Source organism: Entelurus aequoreus, linkage group LG05, assembly GCF_033978785.1.
Source record: "Entelurus aequoreus isolate RoL-2023_Sb linkage group LG05, RoL_Eaeq_v1.1, whole genome shotgun sequence".
Lineage (NCBI taxonomy): Eukaryota > Metazoa > Chordata > Actinopteri > Syngnathiformes > Syngnathidae > Entelurus > Entelurus aequoreus.
In genome coordinates this window covers 16384356-16407600 of record NC_084735.1, presented here as the reverse complement: position 1 = coordinate 16407600, position 23245 = coordinate 16384356, and the positions used below count along the sequence as shown (strand labels likewise).

General features: G+C 41.4%; 1 protein-coding gene across 1 annotated transcript in view; it reads left to right on the top strand.

Annotated features, from left to right (window-relative positions):
- The first annotated feature begins 13275 nt into the window (after nt 1-13275).
- LOC133650231 (myelin protein zero-like protein 2) overlaps nt 13276-23245 on the top strand; it is a 35286-nt gene continuing 25316 nt past the window's right edge. Inside the window, exon 1 of the mRNA XM_062047235.1 lies at nt 13276-13589. Within this exon, the coding sequence (XP_061903219.1) occupies nt 13526-13589 (64 nt within the window). The 5' untranslated portion in view covers nt 13276-13525. The remainder of the gene's footprint in view (nt 13590-23245) is intronic.

The window sequence follows — 23245 nt, the reverse complement described above, 5'->3', positions numbered from 1 at the left end:
CATGGGTTTTAAACATTAAATACTCCTCTCAACAAACATCTCTAATTGTGTTCGTATTAATCATTCAATAACCGACTTTATTTAGATATATTTGTGGAAAATGTGTTTACATTTCCACCGACAGAGACATAATATAGTGAAATCCCAGCAGGCACAGGACATTGATACAATGTTGATTAAACAAACATGACCTTTAAAACTGACTGAAACAACGTTGCAAAATAGTTGTATTAGTAAAATTGAGACAACGTTTGATTGATTGATTGAGACTTTTATTAGTAGATTGCACAGTACAGTACATATTCCATACAATTGACCATTAATGGTAACACCCGAATAAGTTTTTCAACTTGTTTAAGTCGGGGTCCACGTTAATCAATTCATGGTACGTTGGTGTCTAACGTTGGATCCATGTTGTTGGTTGGGAAATTACCAAATTTCAACGTCACAACCTGATATTGGATAATCGGTGACAAAACAACATATGTTGTTTCAACGTTGTATTTGCTTTGTAAAATATTGGTTGTAATATGACCAAAATTCAATGGTCAAATCAACGTCAGAACCCGACAATGATTAAACGTCGTCAATAAGCATGTTGTTCCAACATTAGGTTTGAGTTTTTTTGTCTTGTGCCTGCTGGGATATAATCGTTTACTGTAGGAAACTTCCCAAATCCAAAAAAGTACAACTAAAATAAATAATAAACATACTTTCAAATGTGATCACTATAGAATGATGAAATGTGAAGACAATACCTGTGTTATGTAATTATATGAAACATAAAATCTAAAGTAGGTCCAAATTGGTAAACTATCCCTGCCCAATATATTGGTGATGCAATGACCGTATTAATTATAATACGTCTCTTTCTAAAGCCCTGTTTTGGGGAATTACAGCTAATCATATACAATATATACCCCCGCTACCACCAAACCCTGCCCCCCCCCCCAACCCCGCCCACCTCAACAACGCCCCCCACACCTCAACCCCCCCCCCCACCTCCTAAATTCGAAGGTCTCAAGGTTGGCAAGTATGATAAATGTGCCGAGGCTTCGAGGCGTGTGTCGAGTAATGGATGACGTATGAAGCCTCGTCGCCAAGTTGTACAACGTGACCGCTTCGGTAGCGGTTCAGATATGCAGAGATTTGACAACTGGGCAGTTTATTATGGCCCAAGCTCCATTAAAAATGTGGGCTTTTGAAGTATAGAGAGAATAAAAATATATTTTAAAACAGCACTAAAATCAAAGACGGACGACAAACTGAATACAAAGGACAAACTCAATAATCATGTAATGAATATTAAATTAACACCTTGTATCGGTGACGTCAACATAAATTTTGGTTCGCGCATCCGCCTTTTATTCCACAAGACGTAGGTTCGATTCTCGGCAATGTCAGTTCTCAAATGTGTTTATCCCTGTAAACATTACATTTATTACAGTAATACATTATGTATTTTTAATTTTTAACCAGCTACTAGAAATCAATAGCTGGATGATGGAGAGGTTTTGTCAAAACATGCAAAAAAAAAAGTAATCGCCTAAAACGGTGCAGGTGAGTCAATTACAGAGCTCTCTAAGGCAGTGGTTCTTAACCTGGGTTCGATCGAACCCTAGTGGTTCGGTGAGTCGGCCTCAGGGGTTCGGCGGAGGTCAAAACACACCCGACTCATCGTGTAAATACAAACTTCTCCTTATCGGCGTATTACGGATATGGCAACAGCTGACTGATTTGCAGGTGTGTAATTTGTTGTGAGTTTATGCACTGTGTTGGGTTTGTTCTTTGAACAAGGTAATGTTCATGCATGGTTCATTTTATGCACCAGTAAAAAAAACATGGTAACACTTAAGTATGGAGAACATATTCATCATTAATTAGTTGCTTATTAACATACAAATTAGTAACATATTGGCTCTTAACTAGTCATTATTAAGTACTTATTAATGCCTTATTCTGCATGGCCTTATTATGACCCTAACCCTCTAACCTTGACCCTAACCAAATAACTCTAAATTTGTCAGAGTTTGTTGGTGACGAATCCCAAGATGCAGAGATGGCAGGCATAGTGCGAGAAAACATGATTTAATTAAATACTATGGCAAAAAAACAAACAAAAGGGAACAAACAAAAGGCGTGCACAAGGCGGAGAACAAACTAGGCTATGAACTAAAATAGCACAAAGGCTAACTGTGGACAAGAAACTAAAACACTTACTGTGACACGAATAAACAAAACTCACGTGGCAAGAAACGAGCAGGATGAACTATGATAGGAACAGAGTGGACAGAAGTAGACAGAGCTACAACAAGTATAAATGACATTGACCAGTAGACACTACAATAATGGAGCAGTGACTGGAGGGCAGGACAGGTTTAAATAGGCAGCTGGCTGACTGGCACCAGGTGTGGCCACGTGCCAATCAGCCACAGCTGAGGGGACAAAGCACTCAGGGAGACAATCAGGAAATTAAGACAAAATAAAAGCACTGACAGGAAACTAAGAACAGGAAACCAAGACAAACGCAGAGGAAAACTAAAACTTGACCAAACTGTCAGGAACAACCCTGACAGTAGCCCCCCTTCCCATAACGGATACCAGACGTATCAAAAAATCCCCCCCACCCAAAAAAAAAACCAGTCCAAAGTCAAGGGAGGGTGGAGGGAGGACAAGGAGGTGGGCCGCCAGGCCAAGAGTCCTCGCAACCAGCGGGGAAGAGTCAGGTGGCGACGGCGTGTTGAACGCCGCCGCAATTGGCGAGGCGGCTCGACCGCCGGCGTGGGAGGACCCACCGGAGACGATGGTGGCGGCGCCCTCTGCTGGCCCACCAAAGACGATGGTGGCGGCGCCCTCTGCTGGCCCACCGGGAAGGATGGTGGTGGCGCCCTCTGCTGGCCCACCGGAGTGCATGGTGGTGGCGCCCTCTGCTGCTGGCCCACCGGAGTGCATGGTGGTGGCGCCCTCTGCTGCTGGCCCACCGGAGTGCATGGTGGTGGCGCCCTCTGCTGCTGGCCCACCGGAGTGCATGGTGGTGGCGGAGACCCCTGCTGGCCCACCGGAGAGGGTGGCGGAGACCCCTGCTGGCCCACCGGAGAGCATGGTGGCATCTGCTGGTCCACCGGAGAGGATGGCGCCGTCTGTTGCAGACACCTCGGAGATGATGGCGCCATCTCTTGCAGACCCACTGGGGTGAGGAGTAGCTGTGCCTCCCCAGCTGCACAGCTACTCATAGGCGGCCCCCTATGATGATGGATATGTGAATAGGCTGGCATCTATTAACTCTTTTATTGATTATAATTGTTGCATGGCCATTTATGTTGTGGGAGACATGAATGCTGATATTTCTGATAATGCTTCCTCCTTTGCCAAGCACACGAACAAGATGTGTAAGGAGACAATCATCTAGTACTATCGAGTCAGGTGTTTCTACCGGCGGACAGCTTCATTTATTACAGTGAAGCAGTGGCGTGCGGTGAGGTTCATGTCAGGTGAGGCACTGACTTCATCACAGTCAGATTTACGAACTTATGAACCCTAAAGAGTATCTTATTCACCATTTGATTGGCATCAGTTAACGGGTTATGTTTAAAAGCTCATACCAGCATTCTTCCCTGCTTGGCACTCAGCATCAAGGGTTGGAATTGGGGGTTAAATCACCAAAAATTATTCCCAGGCACGGCGCCGCTGCTGCCCACTGCTCCCCTCACCTCCCAGGGGGTGAACAAGGGGATGGGTCAAATGCAGAGGACAAATTTCACCACACCTAGTGTGTGTGTGACAATCATTGGTACTTTAACTTAACTTTACACTTACAAACGGTAGCACACAAAAAAGCACATTTAATAAAAAAAAACGTTATTATCGTCTTACCTTTACTAAGTGTGGGAACTGTGGTGTTCGTGTTGGAAGAGTTGTGAATGAATGAAATATGACATCCATGCTGTAGTCTGAGGGTGTACCTAATGTTGTGTCCCTGCGGTCGTTCGCGGCTCCTCCAGCGCGAGGATTGTTGTTTTTGCACTTTTTGGCTTCTTCTTAAGTGACTTTTTTTGGGTGGATTCAGTCTTGCACGTGGAGGGTTTGGGTGTGGGCTTTGGTTGGTGTGTCCGCGGCGCTCCCGTCGGGCGGTGCATTCTGCGGCGGAGATGCTTGGCACCAGGAGGCGGGGTTATGAGACGAGCCTCTCACAGTGCGTCTTCGCAGCAGTTTGATTGCTCAGCACAAGAAATACTTACACACATACAGTTGTTGACAAAATACACTGTACATTATATACCTCAGCTAACTAAACTATGGAAATGTATAATATAATTTATATAGCAATACGGTCTCACTGCACAGCAGGCCAGCAGTTAGCCGAGTCATTGCGCACAATCCATGTTGAGGCACAACGCAGTGACGTGCCTCAACTGGCTGCTGATCACCGCACCGTCTCTTCTCAGTATTTGAACGGCAAATGTGAAAATAAAAATTAAAATAATCTAAAACTGGTGAAGTTAAATGGAAAATAACTTTAGTATAATCACTGGATACATATAACAATTTAATTTTTTTTTTTTTCTTTTTACTTTTTTTTTCTTTCCATGATGGCAGGTGAGGCCGTGCCTCCCCTGCCTCTAGTGACTGCACGCCACTGCAGTGAAGCCCACAGAACATCTAGCTGGCTTGATCATCTGATTTGTACTGCAGATGCTCATGCAACATTTGGGTCTATGAAAGTACTGTATGAGGCTACCACAACTGATCATTTTCCTGTTGAGATCACGCTTGACACTGGCAGTCTCCCTGAGATAATGAGGGAGCAATAGCGCAAGTGAGGCCAAGATAAATGGTCTAAACTCTCCTCAGAGGATTTGTTATTGTGTTGTGGGAGATCAGATGAACTCTTGAGCAAAATACATTTACCTATGCATGCCATTCTATGTTCCAATGTCAACAGTAATGTCACCTCTCACTGTGATGACCTCAGTGAAATGTACAATTGTATTGTGTATGCTTTACTAGAGGCCAGCAGACCTTTACTCACTCATTTTAGTAAAGCTAAAAACACCAAGCCTTGGTGGAACAGTGGAACAGGTATGTAGCTGGCCCACATGTCACTGGCTTCTGGAAGGAAGTAAAAAATATAAATAGGGTTAATGCAGCATTGCCATGTAACGTTGAGGGTGTATCTGGTGGAGGAAATAGCTGTTTATGTGCAGTGATTTCTCCAGATTCTCTGAACCCTTTGATGATATTATGGACCGTAGATGGTGAAATCCCTAAATTCCTTGCAATAGCTGGTAGAGAAATGTTTTTCTTAAACTGTTCAAAAATTTGCTCACGCATTTGTTGACAAAGTGGTGACCCTCGCCCCATCCTTGTTTGTGAATTACTGAGCATTTCATGGAATCTACTTTTATACCCAATCATGGCACCCACCTGTTCCCAATTTGCCTGTTCACCGTGGGATGTTCCAAATAAGTGTTTGATGCGCATTCCTCAACTTTATCAGTATTTATTGCCACCTTTCCCAACTTCTTTGTCATGTGTTGCTGGCATCAAATTCTAAAGTTAATGATTATTTGCACACAAAACAATTTTTTATCAGTTTGAACATCAAATACGTTGTCTTTGTAGCATATTCAACTGAATATGGGTTGAAAATGATTTGCAAATCATTGTATTCCGTTTATATTTACATCTAACACAATTTCCCAACTCATATAGAAACGGGGTTTGTATATTAGTTTTGTATATTCAGAATTATGTACTACAATTTAGTTTGCATATTCATACCATAGCTTGTGTATATCCATATGTGATTTATCCATTACATATAGCTTGTATATTTGTGAATACTGCACTCAAACTATTGATTTTGGACACAGAAACATAAATACTGTATACATATTAATTCACTTTTAGACTGGACATTAAACCACATTTCTATGCAAAAGACAACACATTGAATCCTAATTGTAATATTTATGTTTGTTATTGTTTTATTGCGCTATTTCTACCGGGTTTTTATGGAAGTAGAATTGCCTGACATCAACTTATATATATATATATATATATATATATATATATATATATATATATATATATATATATATATATATATATATATATATATATATATATATATATATATATATATATATGATATTAATACATATGCATACATTAATAAATATACAAACACAAATACAAATGTGTTACACAAATAAATAAATAATTTGTAATGTCCAAGGTGTACCATGAATTGATTAACGTGGACCCCGACTTAAACAAGTTGAAAAACTTATTCGGGTGTTACCATTTAGTGGTCAATTGTACGGAATATGTACTGTACTGTTCAATCTACTAATAACATTTGCAATCAATCAAACAAGCAATCAAAAACCCCGCCTACCACCCGAATGCAGCTGAGATAGTCTCCAGCACCCCCCGTGACTCCGAAAGGGACAAGCGGTAAAAAAATGGATGGATGTAATAAACGCGTATTTATAAATATATTTTTGAGATTTGAAAATATAAACAAATAACATTTATTGCAATTCAATACAAATACAAATACAAATACACAATCAAGCATATTTATATTCAAATCTCAGAAATATATTTACAAATACACGTTTATTTATACAAATTCTTGATTTATTCGTGTCACATTTTTATATTTATACATTTTATATGTATATATTTTCAAATCTCAAAAATATATTAACAAATACGCATTTATTTATACAAATTATTTATTCATTTAAATATATCACATTTGTATTTGTATTTGTATATTTATGTATTAATATCATATCGATATATATAAGTTAATGTGAGACAATTCTACTTCCATAGGTTTTCAAGAAATATTATAATATTTACTTTTAAATGAAGTGTGGCACATTTTTTACACATAAAAATAAAAATAATCTGTCTTTTAAATACTTTTTTAAAGTGAACAAATACCGTTGTTGTGCCTGAAAACGCACCCCTGCCATAGAATGTACCAGAGGTGGGACCAAGTCATTGCTTTGCAAGTCACAAGTAAGTCTCAAGTCTTTGCCCTCAAGTCTCGAGTCAAGTCCCGAGTCAAGACAGGCAAGTCCCGAGTCAAGTCCAAAGTCAAGACTGGAAAGTCTCAAGTCAAGTCACAAGTCCTGCATTTTGAGTTTCGAGTCCTTTCAAGTCCTTTTAACCACAGACTAATATTTTTACACAGATTGTGTATGCTTTTAAAACGCTGTATTTATTTATTAAAACAAGTGCATTTGAAATTGCAAGAAAAAAAATAGTGCTGACATTGCAATTCATAACAGCACTATTAACAGTAATTTTAATAGTTTAAACAATTTTAAACATTTAACTCATTCCTTTACAGAATAAACACATTTGCAAAAACAAACATTAACATACTATTGGTTGTATTTTATGAAAATAATATTACCACAGAGTTGAGAAGGAGCAAAGATCTTCAATATTTGTATGTGAAAATCACAAATAAATCTTCTGGGGGAGGATGACGCCCCTACAGGGGTTTGGTTTACAAACTTTCAGCCCCACCTAAAACAAAATTCACCAGCCGCCACTGATTATGATGCATTCTCATTTTAGGCAAAATATAAGACAATACTTTCTTAACAGTATAATTGTAACCAGGAATAAGTCTTCAAGTAACAATATTCAAATACTAACATTGTTGGGTAAGACATAATTTGGTTTTATTCTGAATCCAGTGAAACAGATTGGTGGTTTTAGCTGATATAAAGACTTTCAGGTGTTTATATATGTTTAAGTATTTGGCAGGCGCTTTTATCCAAAGCGACATACATAAAAAATACATACATAACAATCACTGTAAACATGATCATTTAAGGGAAGAATGTAATACAAAATATCAATACAAAGTGTCAAGACAGAATAAACTCTCTGCTGCTGCAGCAACAGAGATACAGTCTATAGGTCCCTAGGATATATAGATATCTAATGTATTCATACATTGTTTATGTAGGATATACGCATGTATATATAACCTAATCATATTGTTTCTTCAATTTAAAAATAGTTTACCGTTTTTTCCCCCTTCTCTGGGATTATATTCCCAGTTTTGATCTCGGACGTCTGGTCACTTATAGCGTATAAGAATATTATATTACTGTTAAGCAAACTATGAATAATAAAACTTGCCAAAACATGTGTCCGTTATCATAGCTACACGTATGACAAAAAACCGCGTAAAAATCAGTGGTATTCAGTGAGGTAAAATGAATTAAATGCGCTGACAGTTCATTGCTCCTGACAAATGAATTGCACTGAGTGGAGCGGATCACCACTCCAAGATGGCGGCCCCGCGTCTCGTCTGCGCCAGTAGGCAGTAGCGCTCGATGCTGCGTACCCTTAAAACATGTCTATGGTTATAACGTTAGCAGTGAGTTTACAGCCTCACTGATTTAACTACACAGCAAATAAAATTCATGTTACTTAGCCAATAAACGTTATCTTACATTCAAAAATTACCCTTCTTTGGGCAACTTCAAATGTCGAAACGAAGTTGGAAGTTGTTGCGTCTCCGTCTGTAATATTCGAACTGCTTGATTTGCATACGCAATTCGTTTTTTGTTGACCAAGTCGTAGTTTTTATACCCGAACGAAACCAACTTTGGCATAATTGTTTCTCTCTGCTGCATTGTTTGACAACTCTTGTTCGGTGGTTGTCCTGCAATTTGATTGGATGAATGCTGTGTGATGAAAATAACGTATAACTAATTTGATTGGCTGTTGTACTGACAGCACACCAGCTGACACGCAGCACAGTGTTTTACCCAACAATGTTAGTATTTGAATATTGTTACTTGAAGACTTATTCCTGGTTACAATTATACTGTTAAGAAAGTATTGTCTTATATTTTGCCTGAAATGAGAATGCATCATAATCAGTGGCGGCTGGTGAATTTTGTTTTAGGTGGGCCTGAAAGTTTGTAAACCAAACCCCTGTAGGGGCATCATCCTCCCCCAGAAGATTTATTTGTGATTTTCACATACAAATATTGAAGATCTTTGCTCCTTCGCAACTCTGTGGTAATATTATTTTCATAAAATACAACCAATAGTATGTTAATGTTTGTTTTTGCAAATGTGTTTATTCTGTAAAGGAATGAGTTAAATGTTTAAAATTGTTTAAACTATTAAAATTACTGTTAATAGTGCTATTATGAATTGCAATGTCAGCACTATTTTTTTTCTTGCAATTTCAAATGCACTTGTTTTAATAAATAAATACAGCGTTTTAAAAGCATACACAATCTGTGTAAAAATATTAGTCTGTGGTTAAAAGGACTTGAAAGGACTCGAAACTCAAAATGCAGAACTTGGGACTCGACTTAAGACTTTCCAGTCTTGACTTTGGACTTGACTCGGGACTTGCCTGTCTTGACTCGGGACTTGACTCGAGACTTGAGGGCAAAGACTTGAGACTTACTTGTGACTTGCAAAGCAATGACTTGGTCCCACCTCTGCAATAAGGTAAAATCAACTATGATTAGTTTATTCAAATTTACTCTAGAGTTTAATCGAGAAAAGAAAACGTAAATTGTGAGAAGGGAATATGGCTTCCTATCAAAATCACTGGCAAATAAAAACAAACGCAGTAATATTGGTATAGATTTTTATTTATTTTGTGTTACATAGAAATAACACTGCACTTCTTCTGAATTGGAACATCCAAAAGGAAACAACTTTGAAACCATCATTTTCTTTTCTTCTGGAAACATGTTAAGAGACCAATAAGTTGTGTGTTTTGGATTGACACAGCAGTGTGTGTGAGTGTGTGAGTGTGTGTGTGTGTGTGTGCGCGTGTGTGTAATATATATAAATATATATATAAATATATATAATGCACCCCCCACTGCAAGGAAAGGGCTATGATGAGTCACCAGGGTGAGTGTCATGTCTCTATGACCTTCCTAGCCAGAGATAGATAGGGGGTGCATTCTCAGGCAGCAGGCCTGAACGCCCTGCCTGAAAATGCACCCCCACCCTAACTCCACTTCTGGTGGTCCAATTTTCACATGGTTTTCACTGTGCACTGAGGGGGCTATGATGAGTCACCAGGGTGAGTGCCAAGTCTCTATGACCTTCCTAGCCAGAGATAGATAGGGGGTGCATTCTCAGGCAGCAGGCCTGAACGTCCTGCCTGAAAATGCACCCCCACCCTAACTCCACTTCTGGTAGTCCAATATTCACATGGTTTTCACTGTGCACTGAGGGGGCTATGATGAGTCACCGGGGTGAGTGCCAAGTCTCTATGACCGTCCTAGCCAGAGATAGATAGGGGGTGCATTCTCAGGCAGCAGGCCTGAACGTCCTGCCTGAAAATGCACACCCACCCTAACTCCACTTCTGGTAGTCCAATTTTCACATGGTTTTCACTGTGCACTGAGGGGGCTATGATGAGTCACCAGGGTGAGTGCCAAGTCTCTATGACCTTCCTAGCCAGAGATAGATAGGAGGTGCATTCTCAGGCAGCAGGCCTGAACGTCCTGCCTGAAAATGCACCCCCACCCTAACTCCACTTCTGGTGGTCCAATTTTCACATGGTTTTCACTGTATACTGAGGGGGCTATGATGAGTCACCAGGGTGAGTGCCAAGTCTCTATGACCTTCCTAGCCAGAGATAGATAGGGGGTGCATTTTACGGCAGCTGTGGAAAATGCACCCCCACCCTAACTCCACTTCTGGTAGTCCGATCATCACATGGTTTTCACTGTACACTGAGGGGGCTATGATGAGTCACCAGGTTGAGTGCCAAGTCTCTATGACCTTCCTAGCCAGAGATAGATAGGGGGTGCATTCTCAGGCAGCAGGCCTGAACGTCCTGCCTGAAAATGCACCCCCACCCTAACTCCACTTCTGGTGGTCCAATTTTCACATGGTTTTCACTGTGCACTGAGGGGGCTATGATGAGTCACCAGGGTGAGTGCCAAGTCTCTATGACCTTCCTAGCCAGAGATAGATAGGGGGTGCATTTTACGGCAGCTGTGGAAAATGCACCCCCACCCTAACTCCACTTCTGGTAGTCCGATCATCACATGGTTTTCACTGTACACTGAGGGGGCTATGATGAGTCACCAGGGTGAGTGCCAAGTCCCTATGACCTTCCTAACCAGAGATAGATAGGGGGTGCTTTCTCAGGCAGCAGGCCTGAATGTCCTGCCTGAAAATGCACCCCCACCCTAACTCCACTTCTGGTGGTCCAATTTTCACATGGTTTTCACTGTGCACTGAGGGGGCTATGATGAGTCACCAGGGTGAGTGCCAAGTCTCTATGACCTTCCTAGCCAGAGATAGATAAGGGGTGCATTCTCAGGCAGCAGGCCTGAACGTCCTGCCTGAAAATGCACCCCCACCCTAACTCCACTTCTGGTGGTCCAATTTTCACATGGTTTTCACTGTATACTGAGGGGGCTATAATGAGTCACCAGGGTGAGTGTCAAGTCTCTATGACCTTCCTAGCCAGAGATAGATAGGGGGTGCATTTTACGGCAGCTGTGGAAAATGCACCCCCACCCTAACTCCACTTCTGGTAGTCCGATCATCACATGGTTTTCACTGTACACTGAGGGGGCTATGATGAGTCACCAGGGTGAGTGCCAAGTCTCTGTGACCTTCCTAGCCAGAGATAGATAGGGGGTGCATTCTCAGGCAGCAGGCCTGAACGTCCTGCCTGAAAATGCACCCCCACCCTAACTCCACTTCTGGTGGTCCAATTTTCACATGGTTTTCACTGTGCACTGAGGGGGCTATGATGAGTCACCAGGGTGAGTGCCAAGTCTCTATGACCTTCCTAGCCAGAGATAGATAGGGGGTGCATTTTACGGCAGCTGTGGAAAATGCACCCCCACCCTAACTCCACTTCTGGTAGTCCGATCATCACATGGTTTTCACTGTACACTGAGGGGGCTATGATGAGTCACCAGGGTGAGTGCCAAGTCTCTATGACCTTCCTAACCAGAGATAGATAGGGGGTGCATTCTCAGGCAGCAGGCCTGAATGTCCTGCCTGAAAATGCACCCCCACCCTAACTCCACTTCTGGTGGTCCAATTTTCACATGGTTTTCACTGTGCACTGAGGGGGCTATGATGAGTCACCAGGGTGAGTGCCAAGTCTCTATGACCTTCCTAGCCAGAGATAGATAAGGGGTGCATTCTCAGGCAGCAGGCCTGAACGTCCTGCCTGAAAATGCACCCCCACCCTAACTCCACTTCTGGTGGTCCAATATTCACATGGTTTTCACTGTACACTGAGGGGGCTATGATGAGTCACCAGGGTGAGTGCCAAGTCTCTGTGACCTTCCTAGCCAGAGATAGATAGGAGGTGCATTCTCAGGCAGCTGTGGAAAATGCACCCCCATCATAACTCCACCTCTGGTACTTCGGGTACTTAACGTTATTTGTGAATGTTCAATTTGAAACTTCTTAAAACCAAACCAATCGTAGATATCCGATGCATTCATTTATTTATTCATCCATCCACCCATGAGCTTCTTAAATTTAAAGAAAATGTCAAATTTTTTAAAATACGAGTATTGGATCACGACAACACGTCGAATGAAGCAGCAAACATTTGTTCTCCTTGATGTCTCTAAAAAAGTACATAGTGAGGTTTACTTTGGTGTATATATTCTTTACAGTAAGCTGTCAAGGTAGACAATTAATACTACATTTTCGGGACAGCAAATATTCCAATATTAATTGGTTATTGTTTTCGCCTTATCTGATCTAATGACGGCGAAATCATTAAAGGCTCACAATTTTTATTCCATCCACAAGTAAAGAATACGTGGATTTTTTCACTTTATGTTCTTTTTTCTGCCGAAAGAGGCGATTTCAGCCACTTGAATGACGGCGAAATCATTGAAGGCTCACAATTTTAATCCATCCAAAAGTAAAGAAAACTTGGATTATTTCACTTTATGTACTTTTTTATGCCGAAAGTGGCGATTTAAAAGAGGCGATTTCAGCCACTTCGGTGATTACAGCCGAGTTTAGATATACTTTTCGAGACGAGTGACGTAAGCGAGTGACGTAAGCGCGCTCCCGCGTCAGGGGGTGTATTCTATGGCAGGGGTGTGTTTTCAGGCACAACACAGTCCCTCACTTCCGCTGCAGTACCGTACTTTGGCCAACAGGTAGCGACACAAACGGATCAACATTTAATTTGTGTCAGAACAGCAAAACCTGCCTATTTACAAACCGAACCCAGAATAAAAACACACTAAAACAACACTATGTCTTACTTTGGTCACATATACCAGCTGGGACACAAACATTTTAAAGAGGTAGCGTAACTGGTTATGCAAGAAGTGGGCAAACCCGCCCATTAGGTGTAATCGGGAGGTGACGCACAAAAGGAGCGGAACCATCAAGTTTCACTTACATATATCTTTCTATACCTCGACCACCCATGGGAACATTACAAAATAAATGACTTCCCTCCGTAAACTTTCCCAAAGGGACTGTCCGAGTTGAGACAGCATCGATGTTTTTCTGCCTCATGTGTCGGACATGGCCTCTGCTTCTCCTGGGAGGATTTGTGCTGTCAGGTGAGAGAAACCTCCGTCTAATATTTATTTTTAAAACAAACTATACCGCTTTTATCGTGCTAGGATGTCACTTAAGGATCAGTTGTTGGGTTTAAATGTTGGGCAACTTTCAACAGAGTGCAGGTTAAACGTTAAAGGCAATTTAAAAGAAGTTCCACGGCCATTTTAGATATATTTTTGTAAGTAAAACATATAAATCAGTCATGGTCTCGCGCTGATTATTTATTTTTGTTTGGATGACCAAATGTTCCTCAACGCACTGTATTAGTGTTTCAGTCTCTAGTAAATAACTACCTTGTTATTTGTGTAAAAAGTGTGTAATTTAATTTGTAGACAGTTGTTACATTTTCAGTAATATACTATAATAATTTTAGATCAAACTAGGGGTGGTTGGCCTCTACCTGATTTAAACCCACGCCCTCCAGATCAAACTTTGTCAAAATCAATGAAAACATGCTCTCATTCGCTTGAGTGTTGGAAAAAAATAGGGGTGTCCAGATATTGAAATCAAATATTGGTTCGATATCATCGGATCATGCCGCCCTGCTTTAAAAATCTCCGACATATACTCCGATACAGGCAGTCTTGCATTATGTTTACTCGTGCAAAGCTGCACAGCCTGTTAAGTTTTAGATGCCCTCCAATAAGCACGCAAGTTTGGTCTTTTCTTGTGTTTTAGGCCCCATTTACACTAAGCCGTCTAAGGTTATCCAGGGTAAATCCCACCTAACCTTATCCTTGTCCACACACACACACAATGGTCATTTAAGACCCCCTGCCCCCCTGCATCAGCAGGCGCAACGCAGCATAATACGCATGTGCGGAAAATGCGCACGTCATAGTCACCTCCAGTGTTGCTTTGTGTGCAAGTTCTTAAATTTAACTTATCTGAACAATATCCAGTGTTGTGGTATTTCAATTAACTGGAATCCAGTGTGCTGTGGGGCCCTATTTTAGTGAATCACACCTGAGCCATCATAAATTAATCAAATCTTCATTGGAGACGAAAGTACACAATGTGACAAAGAATATTTGACAACAATCAATCTAGGGATCTAGATATCTGCTCAGGACACGACTCACTCTTTTGCCTTCACCTTCATTGTCCATTCGTTTTTGGTGACTTGAGATACTCTGGACCTAGACGTTGAGTCCGCGACATATATGGCGGACAATAACTGATACAGTCTGCTTTGCCAGTCCAAAAACATTCGCCGTTTTCCGTAGTCTTTCCTTGACAGCCAGGTAATACAAAGCACACGCTACCTTTTTTATCACATCCACGGTAGTCTGCATTATCGTTGACTCTCCTTTGCCAAATGGACGAAGTATTTCGGTAAGTAGAATCAAAGCTGACCTGGATATTCAAAAGTTCTCTTGCTGTCTGAGAAGTGTTGTATCTGAAATAGCTGCATTTGCTTTCTCTTAAGGTATTCATGTGTGATTTCCACAAGCGTCTGTACAGACACAAGGAGCAACACGAGCATGTCTGGATGACTCGCCTCCATATTTCCAGTGGTTAGCTCCGAGTTACAAAACCGCTTTATTATGAAGTTGGCTGTGGCGCGTTCTTTCTGACGTCACTTCCGGTGTAGGATGCGGTCTTTCTGACGTCACTTCCTGTGTGTGGCGCGGTCTTTCTGGCGTCACTTCCTCTCTGAACTCGGTTTGTAAACGAGTCCATACAAAGCTAAGAGCTGGAGATTCAAGAAATAAACAGCTCACTTACCCGTGTAAAAATTTGTCCGAGGAGGGGAACCTTAAACGATGGTTTAGTGTGGCTTATACGGGGCTTAGGTTAAATAATTATTCGTTTAAGGTGTTATCCGGCTTAGTGTAGACATAGCCTTAGTGAAGACATTTACAAAATCTAAACATGGTAGGCTATATGCTATTAGGAGATAGCAGCTACACAACAGCTGAGCACACAATGGCACACCAGCTAGACATATGTAATAAGTGTCCTTAATTTTATTTGTCAATATAAACAAGTATCAAATACATGTATTTTCATATTACATACAGATATAACGTTGTCAAGGCAGAAGTGTATTAGACAGTATCCAGTAACAAACGTGTCCACATCATGTGCTTAACTTAGTGAATTATTGTGACCACTAGATTCTGCCAGTAACAATTACCACTCCGCTTCAATTTAGAGACCGTATAAGTATTTTCCACATGGTTAATAATAAGTAGGTTGGTGTTTTCATGTCTACCATTTTTCTCTGTTTGAGGAATTCCACTTGATTAAAAGTTTTCTATCATTCCACACTATGTATTAATACAAGTATGTACTATGATTCGTGCTGATATCGTATCGGATTGATATTGGTATTGGTCAATATTGTAAGCTGCAATACAGGTATCATATCGGACATTATATTGGGAGACTCCTACAAAAACTATTGCTACTAAGGAGGAAAATATGGTCATGATGAAATTTAACGAAACCTCCATCCATCCATCCATCCATCTTCTTCCGCTTATCCGAGGTCGAGTCGCGGGGGCAGCAGCCTAAGCAGGGAAACCCAGACTTCCCTCTCCCCAGCCACTTCGTCCAGCTCTTCCCGGGGGATCCCGAGGCGTTCCCAGGCCAGCCGGGAGACATAGTCTTCCCAACGTGTCCTGGGTCTTCCCCGTGGCCTCCTACCGGTCGGACGTGCCCTAAACACCTCCCTAGGGAGGCGTTCGGGTGGCATCCTGACCAGATGCCCGAACCACCTCATCTGGCTCCTCTCGATGTGGAGGAGCAGCGGCTTTACTTTGAGCTCCCCCCGGATGGCAGAACTTCTCACCCTATCTCTAAGGGAGAGCCCCTTAACGAAACAGTTCAGTATATTTAAAAACAAGGCCCAAATGACACAACATAATACCTCTGTTTCCGTTCCAAAAGATCAGACGAAAAACGAAGCAACATTTTCATGTAAACCACAGTGAATCTGTTCCAAACAGCCCATAATGTGAACACAAAACACACCTTACAGAGAATAATCATAGATTAATATTCAGGAAACCATTTGACATCACTTATTTACGTAGGTATGTGCCAATCGATCAGTATCAGTTGATTTTTGTGAAAAAGTTTGTGACTGCAATTGCCAATTAATGCCTTTTAATGCTGATCACAAACTCTGATCCCCTCTGGCTGTCACTGTTTTTATTTTTAGTCACCCAGCTAATTATGTGTCTCCATACACAGTGTGGAGTTGCTCCCTTGAGCTAATAATTAAACACCTCCATTACGGAAAATCAACTGCATTTCTTAGTATCTTAAGTGCCATTATCACTGGAGGACGAGGTTAACATGTTAGAAAGTCAGAAGCAGACATGCTAATAGCTAAGCTAACCTCTAAACTACCTTTAAACAACACCAAGACATAAATGCCAAGTAAAATCTAAGAAGTGTACAGTGCATCCGGAAAGTAGTCACAGCGCCTCACAATCTTCACTTTTTCCACATTTTGTGATGTGACAGCCTTATTCCAAAACGGAATAAATTCATTTCGTCCTCACAATTCTACAGACAACACCCCATAATGACAATGTCAAAACGTTTTTATTTTAAATTGAGCAAATTTATTAAAATTAAAAAATCACATGTACATAAGTATTCACATACGTAATTTGCTCAATACATTGTTGATGCACCTTTAGCAGCAATTACAGGCTCAATTATTATTGATTAAGATGCCACAAGCTTGGCACACCTATCTTTGGGCAGTTTTGCCCATTCCTCTTTGCTCATTCCTCTTTGTAGCACCTCTCAAGCTCCATCAGGTTGGATGGCAAGCATTGGTTTTCATCCAGGATTTCTCTGTACATTGCTGCATACATCTTTACCTCTACTCTGACGAGTCTTTCAGTTCCTGCCACAGAAAACATCCCCACATCATGATTGCCGTGAATACTTTAGTACATGTGATTTTTTTTTTGGATACATTTGCTAAATTTAAAGAAAAAACATTTCACATTGTCATTATGTGGTATTGTCTATATAATTACGAGGACTAACATGTATGTATTCCATTTTGTAATAAGGCTGTAACGTAACAAAATGTTGAAAAAGTGAAGTGCTGTGAATACTTTCCGTATGCAGTGTAGATGGAAACCGTGTTGCAGTAGAAAGCATCGAAATTATTTCAATATTCCTGAGGGAATATTTGCATGTGAATCTGCGACACATTCAAGTTATGTTAAAGAGTCACATTTTCTATCTGAGTGTTTTACGGCGGTGGATGCCATGTTGACATATTATTATAGTGTTGGCATCAGATGTACTATGGTGACATAGGCACACTGTACATGTTTGAACAAGCAGATTGGGCAACAGCAGGTGTGATTTACGTCCACTTTGTATAATAACTACAGAGGCGTGTCTGCTCTGTCACCTCCATACTCACCATAATGTTTTATTTATTTAGTCTAGTTATCATTTTTTATTTGCACTCTGGATTATCCAGTTTCACTTGTTCTTATCATCCTTTTTGAATGTGTTACACCAAAGTGTCAGGCATCCCTCCCTATGGAGGTGCGAGATGACTTTAGGAGTAAATAAAAAAGAGAAAAACATATTTTTTTTAACCAGTTAAACTAACCTTAGATACAGCCCTTTGAGACACTTGTGATTTAGGGCTATATAAATAAACATTGATTGATTGATTGATTATAGGCAAACATAATTTGATTGAATCCCTTATTCACGACCGATTCTTGATTGAGCAGGAAACTCAACAAAATACACTAGAAAATATGGCCACAAATAGATTTCCCTGTTCTCACTCGTAAACACATTACAATGGTTATAACTGTCTGTGAATGTGACTTGTCGTTTCAGCTCTGTACAGGAGGTGGCGGTATGCATTGTAACTCCGTTTAAAACCACACCTCATACATACCAGGTCTGCCAGAGAATAAGAAAATGTAGCAAGACGGATCAGTGTTGCCATCTTAGTGTATTTTGTCACAATATCTTGTGAATATTTCCACCCCTCCAGTGCCTCTCAAAAACTAGCAACTTTTTCTGGTCTTTTTGGAGACACAAATGAACATATTGCTCTTGTCAACAGGCAGCAAGTGCTTCTGTGGGCGCCTCCCCCATCTAAAAGCACTCAAAGGCCCCTGGCTACTTATTGTTTGTGACATTTGCAAAACAATATTAAGAAGCGACAGCAAAAAGTTAATTTGTTGTATTAAACTTTTGCTTTTCATGTGCTTTACTTACTTTGTGCTCTGTTATTCTATTAATATAACATAAACGTGATATCATCAACCATCAACGTCACAAATAGGTAGCAGTTCTGCGACAAAACATTGGAAGCGGTTAATGCATACACGTAATTGATCGTTCGATTTGGTCTTAAAGGCCTACTGAATTTTTTTTTTTTTATTTAACCCTTGTGTGGTGTTCATATTGTTGTTACTCAGCCAGTGTTTGTGGGTCTGATGGACCCGTTGCATTTTGTGGCTTTTAATGCCTCACAATCAAACACTTTTATGTCAGAACCAACCAACGTAACGTGTGGAGTCCCCCAAGGTTCAATCTTGGGGCCGACTCTATTTAACATCTATATGCTCCCACTAGGACAAATCATGCAAAATAATAACATTGACCATCATTGCTATGCCGATGACACCCAAATCTATGTAGCGCTATCACCAAATGACTATCGCCCCATAGATCTTCTGTGCCAGTGCATTGAGCAAGTCAAACACTGGATGTGCCAAAATTTCCTACAACTAAATGAAGATAAAACTGAGATAATTGTTTTTGGTGCTAAAAAAGAAAGGTTTAAAGTTGTCCAACACATTCAATCACTGTCCCTGAAAACCTCAAATAAAGCCAGAAATCTTGGGGTTATTTTAGATTCTGATTTACATTTCGACAGTCACATCAAATCAGTAACAAAATTGGCCTACTATCACCTCAAAAATGTAAAAAGACTTAGAGGGCTCATGTCAGCTCAAGACTTTGAAAAACTTGTACATGCCTTTATTACCAGTAGGCTAGACTATTGTAATGGTCTCCTTGCAGGTCTTCCCAAAAAAACTGTCAGGCAGCTACAGCTTGTTCAAAACGCTGCTGCTAGAGTTCTAACAAAGACCAAAAAATGTGAGCACATTACACCAATCTCCTCTGCACTCCACCTGAGCTTAGCACATTTGGAAGGAAAGGACACACACGTGCGGATATTTTTTCTGGACTTCAACTCGGCATTCAACACCATCATCCCGCAGCACTTGGTGAGCAAACTGGTCACCCTTGGATTCAGTACTCCCCTATGCAACTGGCTGCTTGACTTCCTCACAGACAGACCACTGTCTGTGAGAGTGGGCCACAACACCTCCAGTGCCATCTCCCTGAGCCCCCCAGGGCTGCATCCTGAGTCCGCTGCTGTTCACTTTGATGACCATGACTGCTGAGCCAGGTCCACTACTAACCACATTGTGAAGTATGCGGACGACACTACAGTAGTGGGCCTCATCCGTGACAACGACATGAACTACAGGGAGGAGGTGAAACATCTGGTTGACTGGTGCAGAACCAACAACCTGGTCCTGAACGTCGACAAGACCAAGGAGATCATCGTCGACTTCAGGAAGCACCAGTCCAGCCACGCTCCACTCTTCATCAACGGCGCAGCGGTCGAGATAGTAAGCAGCACCAAGTTCCTGGGGGTGCAGATAACTGACAATATAACCTGGTCCCTACACACCGGAGCTCTTGTAAAAAGAGCTCAGCAGCGCATGCACTTTTTGCGTCGGATGAAAAGAGCACAGCTCCCTCCCCCCATTCTCACCACATTCTACAGAGGCACTATAGAGAGCCTACTGACCAATTGCATCTCTGTCTGGACTGGAGCCTGCAGTGCCTCAGACTGGAAGTCTCTGCAGGACAGCGGAAAAGATCATCAGGACTCCTCTTCCTTCTATCCAGGAGATCGCAAAAAGCCGCTGCTTGACCAGGGCTCAGAAAATCTGCAGAGACTCCTCCCAACCCCACCAAGGACTGTTTTCACTGCTGGACTCTAGAAAGAGGTCAACAGCCTCTGTAGCAGAACCTCCAGGTTCTGTAACAGCTTCTTCCCTCAGGGCGTAAGACTCTTGAACGCATCATAATAATCCCCTCAATTCCCCCCCAAAATGGATGAACTCGCTGGAATATAAAGACAATATAACATACATCCATAAACGTGGATGCATATGCAAAAGTACAATATATTTATCTGTACAGTGATCTATTTATTTATATCTGCACCTTATTGCTTTTTTTATCCTGCACTGCCAACCAGCTAATGCAACAAAATGTCGTTCTTATCTGTACTGTAAAGTTCAAATTTGAACGACAATGAAAAGTAAGTCTAAGTCTAAGTCTAAGACCCACAAACACTGGCTGAGTAACAACAATATGAACGTTGCATGGAAATTTCTCTGCCAGTTTCTGCATCCCACATGGATTCTTCTTTTGTGTTTCTGCACCTGCGGTTCCCACACAAGGTTGCAACATTGTTTGTCAACACTGTCTGCGCTCATTTTGTCGCACATTTGACCCTCTGATGTTCTGTGTACCTACACTCTGTCCTCCCTGTCTAGGCCTGCTGTGTGTGTGTGTGTGTGTGTGTGTGTGTGTGTGTGTGTGTGTGTGTGTGTGTGTGTGTGTGTGTGTGTGTGTGTGTGTGTGTGTGTGTGTGTGTGTGTGTGTGTGTGTGTGTGTGTGTGTGTGTGTGTGTGTGTGGTACACAGAACATAAATTTCCACACTTCTATTAGCCCCGGGCCCAGTGGACCCCGGACATCTTATATGTAATAGAAATGTGTAGGGGGGGTGTATGGTGTGTGTTCATTAAAAATGTATTCTGATATATGTTCTTCACAGAAAATGAGCCAAAGCCAGTGAGTCTCAGTTTGAAAAATTCATTAATTGTATCATTTTTTTAAAATAAAAATCGAAAACGGGTCCCACAGACCCGAACACCACACAAGGGTTAAACGGGGATAGCAGATCCATTCTATGTGTCATACTTGATAATTTCGCGATTGTGCCATATTTTTGCTGAAAGGATTTAGTAGAGAACAACGATAAAGGTCGCAACTTTTGGTCGCTGATAAAAAAAAGCTTTGCCTATACCGGAAGTAGCGTGACGTCACCGGAGGAAGGACTCCTCACATTTTCCCATTGTTTACAATGCAGCGAGAGAGATTCGGACCGAGAAAGTGATGATTACCCCATTAATTTGAGCGAAGATGAAAGATTTGTGGATGAGGAAAGTGAGAGTGAAGGACTACAGTGCAGTGCAGGACGTATCTTTTTTCGCTCTGACCGTAACTTAGGTACAAGGGTTCATTGGATTCCACACTTTCTCCTTTTTCTATTGTGGATCACGGATTTGTATTTTAAACCACCTCGGATACTATATCCTCTTGAAAATGAGAGTCGAGAACGCGAAATGGACATTCACAGTGACTTTTATCTCCACGACAGTACATCGGCGAAGCTCTTTAGCTACTGAGCTAACGTGATAGCATCGGGCTCAAATGCAGATAGAAACAAAATAAATAAATCCCTGACTGGAAGGATAGACAGAAGATCAACAATACTATTAAAGGCCTACTGAAACCCACTACTACCAACCACGCAGTCTGATAGTTTATATATCAATGATGAAATCTTAACATTGCAACACATGCCATTACGGCCGGGTTAACTTATAAAGTGCAATTTTAAAATTCCCGCCACACTTCCGGTTGAAAAACTCCTTTGGATATGATTTATGCGCGTGACGTCACAAAAGCAACGGAAGTGGTTGGACCCCATTGGACCCGATAGAAAAGCCTCTTGTTTTCTTCGACAAAATTCCACAGTATTCTGGACATCTGTGTTGGTGAATCTTTTGCAATTTGTTTAATGAACAATGGAGACTGCAAAGAAGAACGTTGTAGGTGGGATCGATCGGTGTCTTAGCGGCTAAGTACAATACTGTAATATCTGTGATATTTGCATTAGTGTACTGTGTCTTTAAGGGTTTGGGGAACGCGCATGCGCGAGTGAGTTGGCGGAGAACTTGAGTGTGTGTGAGCGTGAGTTTTGGCTAACAGCAGCTCGTGTATGTGTGTGCGTTACTTTTTGAACTACAACCAGTTACCGCTTGTTAATAAAGCGATTGAGCAGCGCATCCTCGTCTGTGTGACTCCTTCTCCACTGCGGGGCATTACAATACTTACAGCAACACAACAAGGACTACTTACCCTGACGCCTAGCCGATGCTTGCCGCCAAACCCACGGATGAAGTCCTTCGTCGCGCCGTTGATCGCTGGAATGCAGGTGAGCACGGCTGTTGATGAGCAGATGAGGGCTGGCGTAGGTGGAGCGCTAATGTTTGATCATAGTTCTGTGAGGTCCGGTTGCTAAGTTGCTAAATTAGCCTTAGCGTCGTTAGCAACAACATAGTTAAGCCTTACCAAGCTGAGAATTTTTAACCGTGTAGTTACATGTACATGGTTTAATATTATTGTTGGTCTTCTGTCTATCCTTCCAGTCAGGGGTTTATTTATTTTGTTTCTATCTTCATTTGAGAACGACGCTAGCACGTTAGCTCAGTAGCTAAGTGTGTCACCGATGTATTGTCTTGGAGATAAAAGTCACTTTAAATGTCCATT